At 33.7% G+C, this 18191-nt stretch overlaps 1 protein-coding gene across 5 annotated transcripts in view; it reads left to right on the forward strand.

Moving 5' to 3' along the window:
- LOC127852154 (protein FAM228B-like) overlaps positions 1 to 18191 on the forward strand; it is a 33572-nt gene that overhangs the window by 8013 nt on the left and 7368 nt on the right. The window contains exons 3-8 of one of the 5 annotated variants that reach the window (XM_052385990.1): positions 142 to 219; positions 5233 to 5310; positions 5907 to 6104; positions 6813 to 6893; positions 10916 to 11059; positions 15301 to 15533. In XM_052385990.1, coding sequence (XP_052241950.1) covers positions 142 to 219; positions 5233 to 5310; positions 5907 to 6104; positions 6813 to 6893; positions 10916 to 11059; positions 15301 to 15533 — 812 coding nt within the window. Of the gene's footprint in view, positions 1 to 141; positions 220 to 659; positions 696 to 5232; positions 5311 to 5906; positions 6105 to 6812; positions 6894 to 10915; positions 11060 to 15300; positions 15534 to 18191 lie in introns of all 5 variants that reach the window. The other 4 variants (XM_052385991.1, XM_052385993.1, XM_052385992.1 and 1 more) reach the window with 4 other exon arrangements.

Genomic DNA, 18191 nt, shown 5'->3' on the forward strand with positions numbered 1-18191 from the left:
ACGAAATATAAACAACTCGTTTAATAAAATATGATATGATATGAAAACTCGTGCCAGATCCTATATATTAGTATAGTATGATGTAAAATGCTTGCTCAATATTCTTAATATATTATTGACATGAGTATATTCTACTGCCAGTCAGCCGTAGCGTCTGCAAGTGGCACTAGTCAATGTTCTAGTGCTAGTAAGAGGTCTGGCATGCCATTGACCGAACAAGTAAGACGCTTGGAGGCTGTTGTGTTCCCTTGTTCAGTTTTGATTTTAGATGGCTTAGATCATATTGAATTTGTTTTACAGTTTTGCTTATGTTTCAGCATTTTCTATTTTGGGTTGGAGTAATTTTCTTGTTATGCCTAAAACACTTGTAATACAACATGTATACACGCGTGAATTCTTCTTGCATGCTTGGTTGTATTTGTTTTAGCTTTGGTGAATATAATGTGATATTTTCAACACTTTTATTATCTGTTTTTGTTGTAGAAAGCTCGTGTTTGTTGCATATTGGACGTATTGGTTAATGCATGCTGGGTATTAAATTTGAGATAGCTCTATATTAGTTATAAGATGTTTTTTGTTTTCTTGTTAAATCTTATGACTTATTTTGTTATAAGAATTTGCAGCTGGTATGGGTTTAAGTTGAGGTATTTGCATTTCAGATAGTGATTCCATTTACAATATCCAATAGGGCCGAGGTACCGTAACTAAATATAGAATAAACCTAATATTTCTTCAGTACAGATTGATTTAATTTTTCTATAAGAACAACACAACTGCTATTATATAAGCGTTTTTAGAGTCAATTTTGTATTGGAACTAAAGGATTGATTGATATTCAAAATGTTATAATTATTGATGCATTTACCTATATGTAGGTTTACCTAGTTATCTAGTTATAAGCCAAGGATAAATTAATTTATCACTTACTGGAATCAGTAAGTAAGGCCCATTGTAAATACAACCATATATAATTATTTTAAAAAGTCATGAAAAAATTATTCAAAGGCATGTAAAATATTTTTTAAAGTTGCATGAAAACACCTGTGAAGAATTCAATTATTTCTTTGACGTTTGTAAAGCAGTACTTGAAATTATTCACCATACTTTACTAGGTAAACGATGTATTGTGTTGCACACAGATGTGTTGTACTTACTCTTTGAAATCTGAACTAGTGTTTTATTATGAAGCTCTTTTCACTTCTGATATTCTAAAAAAGGGATTGGTGGCACAATTTCATGATAATCAGAAGAGTATTGATTTAGTGTACGCCCCCAGCATCTACTCAGATGCCAGGAGGCTCGCAGTGATTGGCCCTACCTTCTGTTAGTTTGTTCTCAGTCCGTATGAGGTTAACCCTTTACCACTCAGATAGGTATTTTAACGCATTTATAGTCCCTTGTAATATAAAATTTAATTAAAGAACTTTCTTACTAGATTCAAGTTTTAAAGGCTTCATTTCAAACCCTTAGAATACTGATGAGCAGTAAACAGCATAAAACCTGAACAGACTGCGAGTTATAACTCGCAGGTTGTTCTAGTTTTATGCTGTTTGCACATGGCCATTTTCACTTTGCTTCTGAATTCTGAATCTAAAATGACACATTTTGTAAACCATAAATAAAACTTCCTTCAATTTTTTATACTTGCATGGATGTTGTATTATTAACACATCCACACTATCTCATTTTGACCTTGACATTGACCTACATTTGGACTTGGACTTATCAAGCATGTCCAAATGCTTGGTTCACCCAAAATATTGTGTTTCCATAATGCTTCCCACAAAGCTATCTCTTTCAAGATCTGCAAAACACCCACATCATCTTACATTATTTTGACCTTGACATTGACCTACTGTGGACTAAGACAAATTCAGAAGGTCAAATAAATTTATCTACCCGAATTGTCTGTTATGTTAACGTCAGTATTACTTCCTTAAAAGCTTTTATAATTCCATTTAACACTCAGCACACTCATGTCACCTGACCTCATTTTGACCTTGACCTTATTGTGGACTAAGACTTATTCAAATGGGCCAATCAATAGATACTGACAAGGCTTCCACTGTCGAACGCATCATCTCGTCTTGCAATCTGTTGCTTAGCTTTCCCTGCAAGCATCTCATGATTGTTCTGTTTAAAAGTCACATCCACTGCTACAAACAAATACCTATTGAACTGGCAATTAACCTTTCTTCCATTCTATGCTTAAAGGATAATTTCTGCTTTAGATTTGTTGGAGTATTGTACAGCGCAAACCATCTACTTTGATATTTCTTTTTTTTACTTCAAGTTAACAAATAATAAATCATGTTTTGAGTATATCATTATGCTGCCAGTATCTTGTGATGCTAATAGGCATATAGAGATTAGCCTGTGGTTTATTTGCCCATCTGTCCATCCATCCTTCAGTAAAAGATTAAACCCAAAATGACACGTTTTGTTTTTTATTTGTACAGTCTGCAAAATTAACCCATCGCCTGATCGCCAATGCGAAAAAACCTTGGCTCTGGCGATAGAAACATTGAATATAGATCGCCTGAATTGCGATGAAAAAAAATCAGAGAAAATAAACTAATAAATAATCAATTTACGCATTTCAGGTGTAAATTCTTACAGTGACATCGCTTGGTTACTTCCCTTAGTTTTCTATCATAAACAGGGATTTCAGTAGATTTTGAAAACAAGGAGTCAAAATGACCCAAGGTCTCAAAATGATGAGGGGTCAAAATAAAAAATAATAATGGTCAAAATACTGAGGTAACTTGAATGTTCCTTAATGAATGTTAAGTTTTTGTAATAGCTTACTTATCATAATAATGAATAAAACATCTTAACAAAAGCTTTATTATTTCCATAAAAGACCATTTCTCTTCCTTTTTCAAGTTGGATTGTGGAAAACAAATGTGTCAAAATGATGCAAGGTTAATTTTTTGCAGGAGTCAACAATGAGAAAATTGCAACTTTCATGCATCAAAATGCAGGATTCTGCTCCAATTGAAATCACTGGTTAGTGATCTCCCTTAGATGTTATAGAGAGTGTAAAGTCTGGTTCGCGTATTTAAAATGTTGTAATACTTTTGGTAAACTGAACTTGCATTCTACGCCGATAAATGAAATAATAGTGCGAGAGTTTGTATAAATTAAGTAAAAGGATTGAATGTTTGTTATTAACAGCTTTGAAATCACGATATAACCGTAACAGTGTTAATCATTCATATGATTAAGATCGATACCCGTGAGCACCGGCTCCGAATTTCATGAGAAAGAAGCCAAAGGCATCAGCAACCGTTGACGAGGTGTCAACTGATGTGGTCGTACCTCATAATGGAGCTAGATCTATTGACACTGACAGTCTATCCGATGATGAGAGTGACGATGATGAGGATGATGATGTTGGTGATGATGAAAACTTCGAAAATAATGAAAATAACATTGCAAAATATTGTAAAGAACTCTCAGAGTCAGATGTGATCGAATAAAGGTTTGAAACCTGGAATACTGATTTGTTTACAATCTTACCCCCCCCCCCCCCCCCCCCCCCCTCCAAATTGCAATCTCTATATAACGACCGTTGTCGTCCTTTCATGATAATGTCACTGTAAATTAATTCTTTTTTTTCTGGCTTTGAAAATTTTCCTCTGGCTATGACATTTTCAACGTTTCATAGCCACATTGGCTATTAAGACAAAAAAGTTAGTTTTGCAGACTGTTTGTATTATCCCTACAAAGCTTTGATATTTGCATGGTTGATGTTTCTGAACACTACCAAATCCCCCATGACCTCATTGTGACCTTGATATTATTGACATTAGTTTAGACATAAACTTATTCAGAAGTTCCAAAATCTTGATTAACTCAAAATGTTTGGTCTAACATCGATACTGCTTGCTATAAAGCTTTGATACTTGGATGGATGTTAATTATGTACACATTACCATCATCTGACCTCATGTTTAACTTGAATTTGAACTTGTTTTAGACTTAGATTTAGTCAAATTTGCAAATGAAACAACAATCACATGGCTTCCACCAAGGGCATATGCTGTTATTGAATTCGGCATCTTGTTTTTGTTAATAGCATGCAGTGCTCGCTTATGAAAAGAGGTATTTCATTGTGCCAATGTTGTATTGGTGTTACATGTACTAAGAATTTATCTTGAATTCACTTGCACCAAGGAGATATGACTGATGATCCACATAATGTGAGTAAAGGGTGTTAATATTATAAAGAATTAATAAGTAATTCCTAACAGGAAATGTGATATTGCTTCGGTTATTGACAGCCTTCAATTTATGCATGCTCAAGTTTCAAACGTGTGACTGTATTTGTATATCAACACTTTGAGTGTGTCGGTAAAGTCACAAGGTTTTCTTGCAGATTCTTAGAAAGGTAAGATGCGTGGCTATTATAGTATGAAGCGTAGGAATGGTCGAAATGGTCGTACCATGGTCGAAATTAATCAAACATTTTATTAACAGCCTAAATTCAATTAACTGCTTACCAAATATATTATAGATTTATGTTTTAAATAAAGACTGCATTGATATTCACTTTCTAAACACTGCTAATTGCAATTAATGTGTTCAGGCATCTCCTTACTTCAGCTTGAATATATTGAGATATTCCCGGAAATTGTAACCACAAAACAACACATTTTTGATAAAATTTGTTATGTTTTGGACAAAAAAAGAAATTATATAATAACATGTTATAATAAATGTTAGAATGATTATTATTAGGAAAACAAGTGCCAAAGATATTATCATGGTTGATTGCATGTACATTTTGTACTCGTTTTGTTTCGCAATTTCAAGTTGTATGAGCATGCAGATTTGTATATGCAACAATAATGATGATGATGCTTTTGATAATGACTATACAACCTCAACATGTTTCTGCTTCCATTTTTCTATTTATTTTTGGCATTACTTAATGGAATAATTTCAGAGAATTTACACTAACGTTATTGTAGACTATTAACACCTTAATAAACTAAATAATAAAAAGTATGATACTTGCATGTACTTACTTAAGGTACCAACATGCAATACGTATATCTTATTCACATCATTTAAAGACTACATTAAACGCAAAATAAATGTCTTTACCAAAAATTGATCGTGTTTTAAATAATGTGACTTATTGAAAGCGTTCTAAGTCTTATTTAATGAAACATAAATATTTGACAATGAAGTTGTAGTTGTAGTAAAACTAATATTACCTTTCAGGAGAAATCTGACCTTGAATCGAAAGCAGCCCGACAACTGTACAGCCCTCTGCTGCAGACAGAGAACACCTTTGTGAAGGTACTTTAAAATACGGCTCACAATGAATATCAGCTGTGCTGTGGGAAAAAGTGGCTTAATGCATGTGCGTAAAGTGTTGTTTCAGATTAGTCTGTGCAGTCTGGGACAACACTTTCCACCAACACTGGATAGACTTACTTTAATGAAAATTTTGGTAAAAGCGAAAAGAGTCGTCCCTTAAAAACCTGTACAGACTGCATGGGCTTTTTATCGGGGACAACAACTAACACACATGCATTAAGCCCCATTTTCCCAGAGCAAGACAATTATATGCAATTTCTTACTTTTTGCCAAGAATCATGAAAAGTATTAAAAAAATAGCTCATTTTAGAAGTTTGAGTTTTCTAGTTACCACTCAGCTAGTATTGAGAATGTTACAAAGACAGCCCAATCTCAAATCTTAGCTACAAGAATGTACACACTTTCCTCCTTAACTCCAGAATCAAATTAAAAACTAAATAAACTTCTCTGAACACTAAATTGGGCATGATAATCAAACGCATCTTAAAAGGAGACAAAACTCAAAGTTGAGCCAGAATATTTTAAACAACAACAACAAAACATTTTCAACATTTGCCGTTTTATTCCATCACCAGGATGTTGAAGATTTCATCAGTCATAGAGAGCTGACAAATCTCAGAAAGAAAGAAGTTCTCCACAAGAACTGGAACGAGCGGGTATACAAACCCCTGCGGAAGAAAATCATAGAGGCAATGGACAGCAATGATTGGCCGGAAGTTGACCGCCGGAAAAGAGAATTGCATCGGCAGTACCTGGAATTCACTAATGAAAAGGTGTGACAGGTTTTTGTGGCTGTACTTGCCTGTACTTTTGATTATTTATGCTTGTAATAGCCTTTTCTGTTAATGAAATTGAGGGCTAAACAATATCAGGTTTAACACAAGAATTGTCCTTGGCAAAGTAAGACTTCAGTAAATTGGCAACATTTTAGCATGCACAATAAGGTAGGTGGCCTGTCACATTCAGTCTTTTCTGTCTGTCTTTCACTTGCTTTTATTTTGCCACTAATTTTGGGATATATTGAAAAGGCATGCTTATATGTAGACTAAGATTGAAATATCTTAGCATAAAATTATATTTACAAATGGGTATATATTTTTATGATATATGTTTCCATGTGCCTTATCTGGTCTACAGCTTTTGGATTTTTGTATTAACATCACAAGTACACTTGCAAAATTTTTCTCAATATAAGCCTTGCTCCAGGAAAAGGGGGCTTAAAGCATGCGATTAAAGTGTCATCCAAGATTAGCCTGTACAGTCCACATTGGCTTATCAGGGAAGTCACTTTCGGCTCATATTGTATTTTTCGTTTAATAGAAATCTCTTCTTAGGGAAAATCAAGTGTAGGCAGAAAGTGTTGTCTCTGAGTTATATATAGCCTACACAGACTGCACAGGCTAATCTGTGAAAGCACTTTACACACATGCATTAAGCCCTGTGTTCCCAGATTGAGTCTCATGTTGTTTCTATGGTTATAGGGTCATGTGTTCCTGGATACAATGGACCCAGAGGAGTATTACGCCATGGCTCTGAATGGGCACAGACCGGCACCTATCAAGGTAAGGAGCTCCATCAATCTGGGATAAATAAGTTCACCTTTATCCAAGTAGGATAATAAACTTGACCTTTATCTATGTCTTACAATAAAGTTTACGGTTATCTATGTAAGATAATAAAGTGGACCTTTGTGGATGTTGTACAATGAAGTTGAAATTTGTTCATTATAGTTTACTTATGTTTAAGGATAAAGTGTACCTTTACCAATGTGGGATAAAAAAATTGACCTGTATAAATGTGGGTTGATAATGATGCCCTTTATCAATTTGGGATTGTAAAGTTGACCTTTTATCAATTTGGGATAGTATAGTTGAGCTTTAACAATGTCCGATTATAAAGTTGACCTAAATAAATAACATTGACCTTTGTCAAATTTGGATAAGGTAGTTGCCCTTTATTGATATTATAAGATAATTAAGTTCACCTTTATAAATTGTTTGTTTTTGGTAAATATGGAAGTGATCACTTGCAAACATGTCAAGCTAGAACCTCCATCAAAGAGTTGGATAATACAGTTGACCTTTTAACTGATATGATTTGGATTTGCCAAATGTCTCCAGCTTCCTATTTATAATCGTTGGTAATTATATATACAGTTGACCATAATAGACCCTTTTCCCAATAAGCCAAAATTGATATGAGCACGAAGTCACGTGACCCGCACAAGTCCAGAACAAGGCTGAACGCCTTTCCATTTCTTATAATGCCACACAACGCCACATCTGATTTCTGTCCTTCAATCTTTTGAATAATTGGCAACGTAATGATGTTGTCAATACAAGATGACATAGTCAGAATTAACAGTAATATACACTTCCCATTTTAAGTAATATTATATTAAATAAATGATCTTGATTAAAGTACTTGTTGTTGCTTTTTCAATTATTTGCACACTTTTTGACACTCTTCGTTTAAGCATTTTTAGTGCTGTATTTAATCAAAGATCTATCAATTAATAATGTTGCTTTTTGATAGATCTGTGGTTTTATTGCCCTTGTGTTCACCACAAACCTTGTTATGATCAGATACTGTGCAGACAATTACTCAAATTGAATGTTATTTATCCAGAAAGATTGTTTTAAACTTAATACTGTATAGATATTAGCCACTTGAATCATACTAATAAAGTGAATGTTGGACATTGGTTCCCACAAACAATTGTTCCCACCCTAATTTTGACATAGGTGGACATTCATGCCTTCCTTGTTTAAACAAACCGGACATTTGTTCTTAGACCTAGACAATAGTTCCTACATAATTTTGACAGATCGGACATTCGTTCCTACGTTATCTTGACAGCTTGGAGATTGATTCCTATATAAATTATTGACACGCCAGACATTGGTTCCTACATTATTGCGATCCTGGTCATTATTATCACATTTTACCCAAACGAATATAACTCTCAGGGTAATGTTTAACAGGTATAATGTGTCATTATTAAAAGAGTGTGTTTTTTTCATATTTTTATCATATTTTAATTAATTTTTAAAAAGATCATCGATATTCTCCGCCAAAGAAATTTACACGTTCAGCCATGTTCTAAAATTTGATATATCACGTGATATCTCAAATTGTCAACAGTGGTAGTACTGTGTTACGTCTATTGTGTCATGGGAATGAAATTGTTATAGAAAAACTTTTTAATGAAGCATAACAATTTTCTAGTTATAGTGCTTCTTGTTTAATAATATACAATTGTACTATGATAATAAGCTTTGATTGTGATTTGAATGCATTTACTTATTTGTATTCTTGTTTTCATGAAATTGTTCTCACAGGTTCTACCAACGAAAACAGGAACAGCATTGCTGTTGATAATTTTGCTTAAGTTTTTAACGTTTTTATAAAACCCCAGGAAAACTGTTGTTTTAATGTAATTTTGCAAGTCAAGTCAAGTCAAAAATCTTTTATTTCAACTCAATTCATGTTTGACATGAATACACAAGCAAACAAGAGTGCCAAACTGTCATAAGATACACTCGTTCGAAGGTTTTGGACACCATGCTCAATGCTTGAAATGCACTAAGTGACCTCGAGACCTAGTTATTGACCCGGCATGACCCATATTTAAACTTGACCCAAATATCATTTAGACGTAACATCTGACTAAATTCGGTGAAGATCAGATGAAAACTACTTCAATTAGAGAGCGGACACCATGCTAAATGCTTGAAATGCACTCAGTGACATCCTGACCTCGTTTTTGACCCGGCATGACCCATATTTGAACTTGACCTACATATCATCTAGACACAACTTCTGACCAAATTAGGTGAAGATCAGATGAAAACTACTTCAATTAGAGAGCGGACACCATGCTAAATGCTTGAAATGCACTAAGTAATCTCCTGACCTCATTTTTGACCCGGCATGACCCATATTCAAACTTGACCTACATATCATCTAGACACAACTTCTGACCAAATTAGGTGAAGATCGGATGAAAACTACTTCAATTAGAGAGCGGACACCATGCTTAATGCTTGAAATGCACTAAGTGACCTCATGACCTGGTTTTTGACCCTGCATGACCCATAGTTGAACTTGACCTACATATCATCTAGACACAACTTCTGACCAAATTAGGTGAAGATCGTATGAAAACTACTTCAATTAGAGAGCGGACACCATGCTAAATGCTTGAAATGCACTAAGTAACCTTGTGACCTTGTTTTTGACCCGGCATGACCCATATTCGAACTTGACTTACATATCATCTAGACACAACTTCTGACCAATTTAGGTGAAGATCGGATGAAAACTACTTCAATTACAGAGCGGACACCATGCTAAATGCTTGAAATGCACTAAGTGACCTCGTGACCTAGTTTTTGACCTGGCATGACCAATATTTGAACTTGACCTACATATCATCTAGACACAACTTCTGACCAACTTTGGTGAAGATCGGGTGAAAACTACTTCAATTAGAGAGCGGACACCATGCTTAATCCTTGAAATGCACTAAGTGACCCCGTGACCTTGTTTTTGACCCAGCATGACTTATATTCAAACTTGACCTAGATATTGTCTAGACACAACTTCTGACCAAGTTTGGTGAAGATCAGATGAAAATTATTTGAATTAGAGAGCGGACACTGCTGTGGACACCACCCGCCCGCCCGACAAGGGTGAAACTATAACAGTCCCGTTTTTAAAAACGGGCGTATAAAAAGTGCGTACATGTATATAGACGAGGCATGCAATATTATATAAAACTGATGGATTACATTACATATGGAATTGATATGCATAATTTGGGTAATTGTATATAATTACTGGTTCTTCCTAGTATAATACGTAATTAATGACATGCTGCTTATATACCAAAGTATTTCACCATGAAAGTCAATCTGCACTTGTTATCTCCCTGTTTGGACAGCTTTATTATTATGTTCATTCATTAACAACTCAAATGTGATATTGCAAGAGTTGATGTTTTGGATCACACAACGTCATTTGAGTCATGTTCTGAGAAAACTGGGCATAATGCATGTGCGTAAAGTGTCTTCCCAGATTAGCCTGTGCAGTCCGCACAGGCTAATCTGGGACGGCACTTTCCGCTTTTATGACATTTTTCGTTTAAATGAGGTAAGTCTTCTTAGCAAAAAACCAATTTAGGCGGAAAGTGTCGTCCCTGATTAGCCTGTGTGCACATGCATTATGCCCAGTTTTCTCAGAACACAACTCATTTAATGATGACATACATGTATAAATAAAACACAAATTGTTATTGAACAGTAAGTTTGGTTCAAACCTATTTATTTTAATTTATGACTGAAGGAAAGAAAAAGAAGCTTTTTAGGATATTGGGAAGAGCCAGTATTTGGCGTCCCTTTATTAAGGTCACTCAAATTCACACCAGTTAGGGATCAGACTTTACAAATGCAATTCAATAGGACAAGATATTGGTCACATCTCAGTTACCATATAATCATCTCAGTAACCTTATACTATTCCATACACATTTAATGTTTATAAAAAAAACAAATAATGTTATATTGTATCCTTACTTGTGAAGGAAACTAAGGGCATCAAGAAATCCCTGAAAACGAAGGAGTCAACTATTTATAATCCAAGACCTATTGATAAACCCAGCCCCACTCATGAAAGACCAGGTGACTTGTCCGACAGAAAGTGTGGTTCTAAAATAAGTACTGCAAAAGTATGTTTGTTCAACTGGTGTTGCAATTTAGCTGCAGTTTATAGTTGGCCAGAAGAGTTTATGAAGTTTTGGATTTGTTCATTTGTTAAATATATTTAGATTGTTTAGAGCTAAGTTTATTTTTTCAAAGTTGTTGTTGTTTTTATGTTGTAAAAGCTTCCGATTCTCTAGCATTCCTTGAGCTAATTATGGAGCCGTACACTTATATTATTTCATAGTCGGTGGATGTTTTTTTTCTCGCCATAAATGATTATAATGATTATATATTTTATTAATAAATTATGTTGTATTTCATTATGTTGGCTATCAGGTGATGGGTAAATTTTGCAGAATGAGCAAATGGGCAACACTTTAAACTTTCAGGGTGACTCCAGGTGATCGTATATATGTTTGTTTTAAAATTCTTAGATAAATACAAAGCATGTATGATAAGATACAGTATTTCTCTCTCAGCGTTGTGTAAGATGTGCCAAACAGAAGCAAATGGCCAATCGAAGGCTACCAGCTGCCACTGATTTGTATCCAATAGAAATTCCGGGCCTTAATGATAAAAAGGTTCATATTGTACACCTGGTGTGCAGCAAGGGGATTGCTTGGGCTGACTGCTTTTCAGTTGTTTCATTTCATGCACTGTGACAGCAATAAAACATTGATAACATCAGTCCTCTTGCACATATAAATCTGTTGATGCTTTTGTTTTTTGTGAATAAAAGTTATGTTACTTTGCAGTACAAGCTCAAGTTGGTTTTACAAGGTTGCACTTTTTCTTTTACTTTGTCTCAATTCTCAATAACAAAGAACCTGATGTTGCCAATTTTAAGATTTTGTGTATCAAATTTGTGGGAAAGTCTCATTGATATATGCTGAACTAATATAATTCACAAAGCTCACAAGGGAAATCTTTACTTTAGTGGACATTTTAGATAAAATTGTGTATGCAAAACCGAATTGATCTTAAGTGGAGAAAAAGTTATCATTTTGTATGTACATGTAATCACTAGTTTTAAGATATTTATTGTACAGAGATCAATACATGAGACGACCTGATACATACGAAGTTTTAAAATTGTATAATGTTATTTTGTATAGTGAACAATTTCTTGTTTTTGCTCTGATGGAAACTGTTTTTTTTATGGAAGCTTAGTAGTAAATGAATATTCTATATAAATCAATGTTAATGCACATTTTTTTCTGTTTGATTTTGTAGTTGGTAAGTATGGTTGTATGGCTACTAATACTTAGAAATAGAAACATCTTAATTTTGTATTTGTTATTATTGACAAGAAAATAAATATGTTCAGTAATTAGAAACCATTATCTGAACCATGTTTGTAGTTGAAATGAATAAAACTGACATACAATTTATGTCTTTTACTACATTTTGATACATTTTACTTATATATTACTTTTAATGCAGGTAATGATTGGTCGTTGGTTTATTTTTTCCAAAATATTGTATGCAGGGTTCGACACTAAGGCACGTCCGACAGACATTGTCTAGTAAGATCAGTGGTCGGGCTAGTAAAACTGTGGGCTAGCTTGTCCGACTGGTCGTACATACAAAATCTATACTGATTCATATAACTATAACTTACCGAAAACCTTTTTCTCTTAATGTGTAAAATAACTATTGTATCCATTATTTACATCAGAACAAAACTAGCGTACATAAATAAACGCGGAGCATTCACATGATTCATAGCTATTTTTAGACGCGAAGGAGAGCTTTCCGCAGAAATAGCTTGTTTCCATTGGTAAAGTTGTCATGAATATTAACCCTTTGCATGCTGGGAAATTTGTAGTCTGCTAAAATATTGTCTGCTGAATTTCTAAAATTAGCATTTTCTTCAATTTTTTTCAAAGAATGCTATCAGAATATCAAACAGTTTGGATCCAGATGAGACGCCACGTTCTGTGGCGTCTCATCTGGATCCAAACTGTTTGCAAAGACCTTCAAAATTCGGTTCCAGCACTGAATTAGTTAATGATTTTCTGCAGTGTCGTAGAACTTTACATCATGTTTTGACGACTTCTATCGAAAATCGGTATCGTCAATGTAAACATTTTGGCGTAGCAGACGAGAGAATGTAATTTAAAGAGTGACTTTGTTCAAGATTGGATTTTCATCCGACAAAAAAGTTAATAAAGAAGAATCCGACGGTAAAACTGACACAGATTATGATGGAAAAGGGAGCTGTGTTAGCATGGAGCACAGCGGTCAAGGAGGCCAGAATTTGATAACGTTTAATAAATGTCACCTGCGGTACAGACATCATTTGTTTAGCTGGTGATAAACAGTAAAATTACAACAAACAATGTATGTTGTTAAATAGTTTTATTTTATTTTTTACTCTGTGCATCAAAATAACTTTCTTGTGTTCACTAATCATTTTCTGATAAAACCTGATTAAACAGTTACACGACACAATTCTGTTTATTTGCTATGTCATTTATGGTCTAGTAGACATCAGATTCGGGCTAGTACATTTTAAGAGGAGCTGGTCCGATGGTCTGGCTGTAAAAAAGGTAAATGTCGAACCCTGGTATGTAACAAAAGTACAATCATGGTTCACTTGCTTTGGTGGAAACATTTCAGTTTCCTTTTGTGATAGATAGACATGTTTGGCTAACAATATTTTTGGCATTAGAATCTGTTAGTTTAGATTTTATTAAAACATATACAATGTTGATGAATATATAAAATAAGTGAGTAAAAGATTTTTTAAAAAGTGGCAACATAAAATAAGCAAAAAAAAACTCGGTTTTATTAAATTGCAATTTATTTTCTGCTGTACATCATCCATCATGTTTGTATGACATGTACACTGTTGGAAAATACCCATTTGCCTGTTTATATTTGTTCTTCCCATACACAATTTTGCTTCTCCAACAAAAACAAGCAAATGACGGTATTGGCGTAAACTAGTTTGTTATACATGAAGGTACCTTGCAAAGTTTGGTAATCAGTTTTAAATGTCATTCTTTGTTCATATTCATATGTTGGTTAAAGATTGCTTGAATAAAATGAAAAAAAATATGTCACAGAAAAAGAAACCGAGACTTGAAGTAAAATAATCCCCTACCCCACCCCAAATGGTCCGTTACCGGTAGTCATGTACATGCATAAAGTTAAAAGATGATTATGTTGTTACTGAATTGCCACAGTTTTTTTTACTTGTTTTGCAGATTTTCATAAGGTTTGATGGTTCACAACTAGAACCTCAGGTATTTTGTTGCTTTAAGTCTCCGTTATAATGTCCTGTGGCTACTTAATTAAAAAAAAAAACACACATGTGCAAATTTGTGAGTTTGGGATTGGAGTTTTTATTTTAGGTCTTACGTAATGTTGTTTTCTGCAAGTTAACATAGATGTTTAATACTGCTTATTGTTCCTTACCCCATTTATGCTTAGTGGACTCTCCCATCCATCTAAATTGGATCAATTTATTTCCAAAATTAGGGATGTCAAGTATACTTATTTCTATATTAAGAATATTTTTTACAGAAATTCCTTTAAGCAAACAGCGCAGACCCTGATGAGACGCCGCATCATGCAGCGTCTCATCTGGGTCTACGCTGTTTGCCAAGGCCTTTTTTCTAGACGCTAGGCATAAATGGGTTAAGTAAAACAAAAATTAATAAAAAGAAAAAAAACAATTTGTATATTGTTATTATAGTTAGCCAAATACTATTTTATTTATTGCAGAGCATTTTGTGCACATTTGTATAGCTTATGGTTGTTTAGTGAAAATATAATGTATTGTTTAGTATACTACTAATGCTCTAAAAGGTAACTATATGCATATTACAATCAACATTCATTTTGCGGAATTTTATTTTATATGATAATAATGTGTACATATATATTATGTTGTTTGCTTGTAATTCAACTTCAAACAAGTCTTTTCATGTTACATACAAATGTAGAAGTGATGATGACAATTTATACTAAATGATTCTTTCAGATGGTACACAGGACTTTTTTATAGGCTAGCAAATGCTGCCACAGACAAGTATTATTCTTTAAAAAAAAATTGCAATAACATTTATTAAATCAAACAAAAATTCCATTTGTAAAATAAAATTTTGGGGCAAAACTGCTTTTGAACGAAATTTTGTTTTGAAAATAGCCTTATTTCCCCATGATAAATATAATTTAAAAAATTCCTGGAATAATTAATATTTAACACTATTTTACCTAAAAACTGCAAAGAAAAAAACAACAAATGTATAAATTTCAGATTGAAACCCGCCCCCTGCACGATCCCTTGATCTCCCAGAGTCGTCAGCGCAACGAAGAGGATCGCACGATACTCCGCTGCCTGACAGGGTACCGATACTCAGACCAGGACATTGAGCAGGTCAAGATGCCCGCCATGCCATTGGTTCCTCTCGGTCGTCACGGTACCGACAGCATACGCTGGCTGCAGATGCCGCTCTCGAACATAGAAAGTACACCCCGTATGGCAAGCAGGTGAAGTTTGCTTCTTTTAATAGGCGTTACTTAATCTTCAAGCAGAAATTATTGAATACAATAATGTATTGTCAGTTATTCAATGGTTTTTATCTTAAGATTATTTTTTTTTTATTAATGTATTGTAGTCATTTTAATTCTTAAAGCGAGATTATACGATTTTGTCAAATATTTATTAATTTATATAAAATGAGTAAAAAACTTATTAATCAAATATTTCAATATAAATTAAAATAAAAGTTAAGAACATGTGTCAAAAAATGTGAAATAAGCCAGATATTTAATTATGAAATCGAAAATGTCTGTACAGTCAAATTCGCCAGCATGTAAATCATGCATGTACGATGTGAATATAAATTTAGTTTAACGGTTAATTTTAAATTCCTGCAACAATATCTATTCATACAACACACAAACACTAACTAAAAAGACAAATGCTTTTTGTTATTGTAGGAAAATATGTACGAAATATCTTCGTCACAATCGGCTTGGGGCGCTAATTTGTCTTTGCGGCAATTTATGAAATTTGTCTTCAATGTATAATTTTTCTTGCCTATTTTGTGTTATTGTAACATATTTTATCAATTATATTACAATTTAACACATATACAAAATTGTATAATCCCGCTTTAAATGTTAACTCTCTTCCCCAATTTTTGATTGTTTATTAGTAGTTTATTTTTCTCCATGCACTTTTGTTTTAAACAACAGATTTGTGTTCACCATTGTGTTCTGCTTATATAGTATTCATACTATCATTTGTTAAAGTAAATATTTTACATTTTTGTAATATTGAATAATTGTGTTAGCATATAGATTTTGGAGAGGGCTTATACATATTAAGTTAATTTTCATATATATTGCCATTTTTCAAGGCATCTTGAAGTATTTTTTATCCCCGCCGAAAAAAATTCTGAGGGGATATAGTAATTGGTCCCATCTGTCTGTCCGTCCGTCCTAAACTTTGTCCAGAGCATAACTCCAAATCTATTCAATGGATTAACTTTAAACTTAAAATAAAAACAGATTGCAACTTAGAGAAGTGCAGTGACCAAGAACCATAACTCTATCAACCTTAGTTATTGAATTATCTCCCTTTATATAATTTCAAACTTAAATTTTTGTCTGGAGCATAACTCTAAATCTACTGAAGGGATTTACTTGAAACTTGAAATATAAACAGATGGCAACTAGGAGAAGTGCAAGAACCATAACTCTATATACCTTGGTTTTTTAATTATCTCCCCTTTTATATAATTTCAAAGTAAATTTTTGTCCGGAGCATAACTCTTAATCTACAGAAGGGATTTACGTGAAACTTAAAATATAAACAGATGGTAAGTAGGAGAAGTGCAGTGCCTAAGAACCATAACTCTATCTACCTTATTTTATGAATTATCTCCCTTTATTTAATTTCAAAGTAAGTTTTTGTCCGGAGCATAATTCTTAATCTACTGAAGGGATTTACTTGAAACTTGAAATATAAACAGATGGCAACTAGGAGAAGTGCAGTGAGCATGAACCATAACTCTTTTGGGCGTAGTTTTTAGCTCGGCTGTTTTCGGAGAAAACCCGAGGTATTGTCATAGCCAGCTCGTCGTGTCGTGTCGTCCGCCGTCGTGCTAAAACCTTAACATTGTCTCTAAAATCAAAGTGCTTCCACCTACAACTTTGAAACTTCATATGTAGATGCACCTTGATGAGTTCTATACCCCACATCCATTTTCGGATCACTAGGTCAAAGGTAAAGGTCACTGTGACCTCTAAAACAAACTTGAAATATAGACAGATGGCAACTAGGAGAATTGCAGTGACCAAGAACCTTAACTCTATTTACCTTAGTTTTTTAATTATCACCCATTTTATATAATTTCAAAGTAAATTTTTGTCTGGAGCATAACTCTAAATCTACTGAAAGGATTTACTTGAAACTTGAAATATAAACAGATGGCAACAAGGAGAAGAGCAGTGACCAAGAACCATAACTCTATATACCTTAGTTTTTTAATTATCTCCCCTTTTATATAATTTCAAAGTTAATTTTTGTCCTGAGCATAACTCTAAATCTACTTAAGGGATTTACTTGAAACTTGAAATATAAACAGATGGCAAGTAGGAGAAGTGCAGTGACTAAGAACCATAACTCTATCTACCTTAGTTTTTGAATTATCTCTCTTTATTTAATTTCAAAGTAAGTTTTTGTCCAGAGCATAATTCTTAATCTACTGAAGGGATTTACTTGAAACTTGAAATATAAACAGATGGCAAGTAGGAGAAGTGCAGTGACTAAGAACCATAACTCTTTCGGGCGTAGTTTTTAGCTCGGCTGTTTTCGGAGAAAACCCGAGGTATTGTCATAGCCAGCTTGTCGTGTCGTCCGCGTTGTGATCAAACCTTAACTTTGCCTCTAAAATCAAAGTGCTTCCACCTACAACTTTGAAACTTTATATGTAGATGCACCTTGATGAGTTCTACATGCCACACCAATTTTGGGTCACTAGGTCAAAGGTCAAGATCACTGTGACCTATATAAAAAAAACATAAAAAAAATTCTGACAAGCTTTCGCAGCCAAGTGTAGCACCCGTTATGCGGTGCTCTTGTTGAATTATCTCCCTTTATTTATTTATTTTATTTTTTTTATTTTTAATTATATTTAA

Source organism: Dreissena polymorpha, chromosome 12, assembly GCF_020536995.1.
Source record: "Dreissena polymorpha isolate Duluth1 chromosome 12, UMN_Dpol_1.0, whole genome shotgun sequence".
NCBI classification, from domain to species: Eukaryota; Metazoa; Mollusca; class Bivalvia; order Myida; family Dreissenidae; genus Dreissena; species Dreissena polymorpha.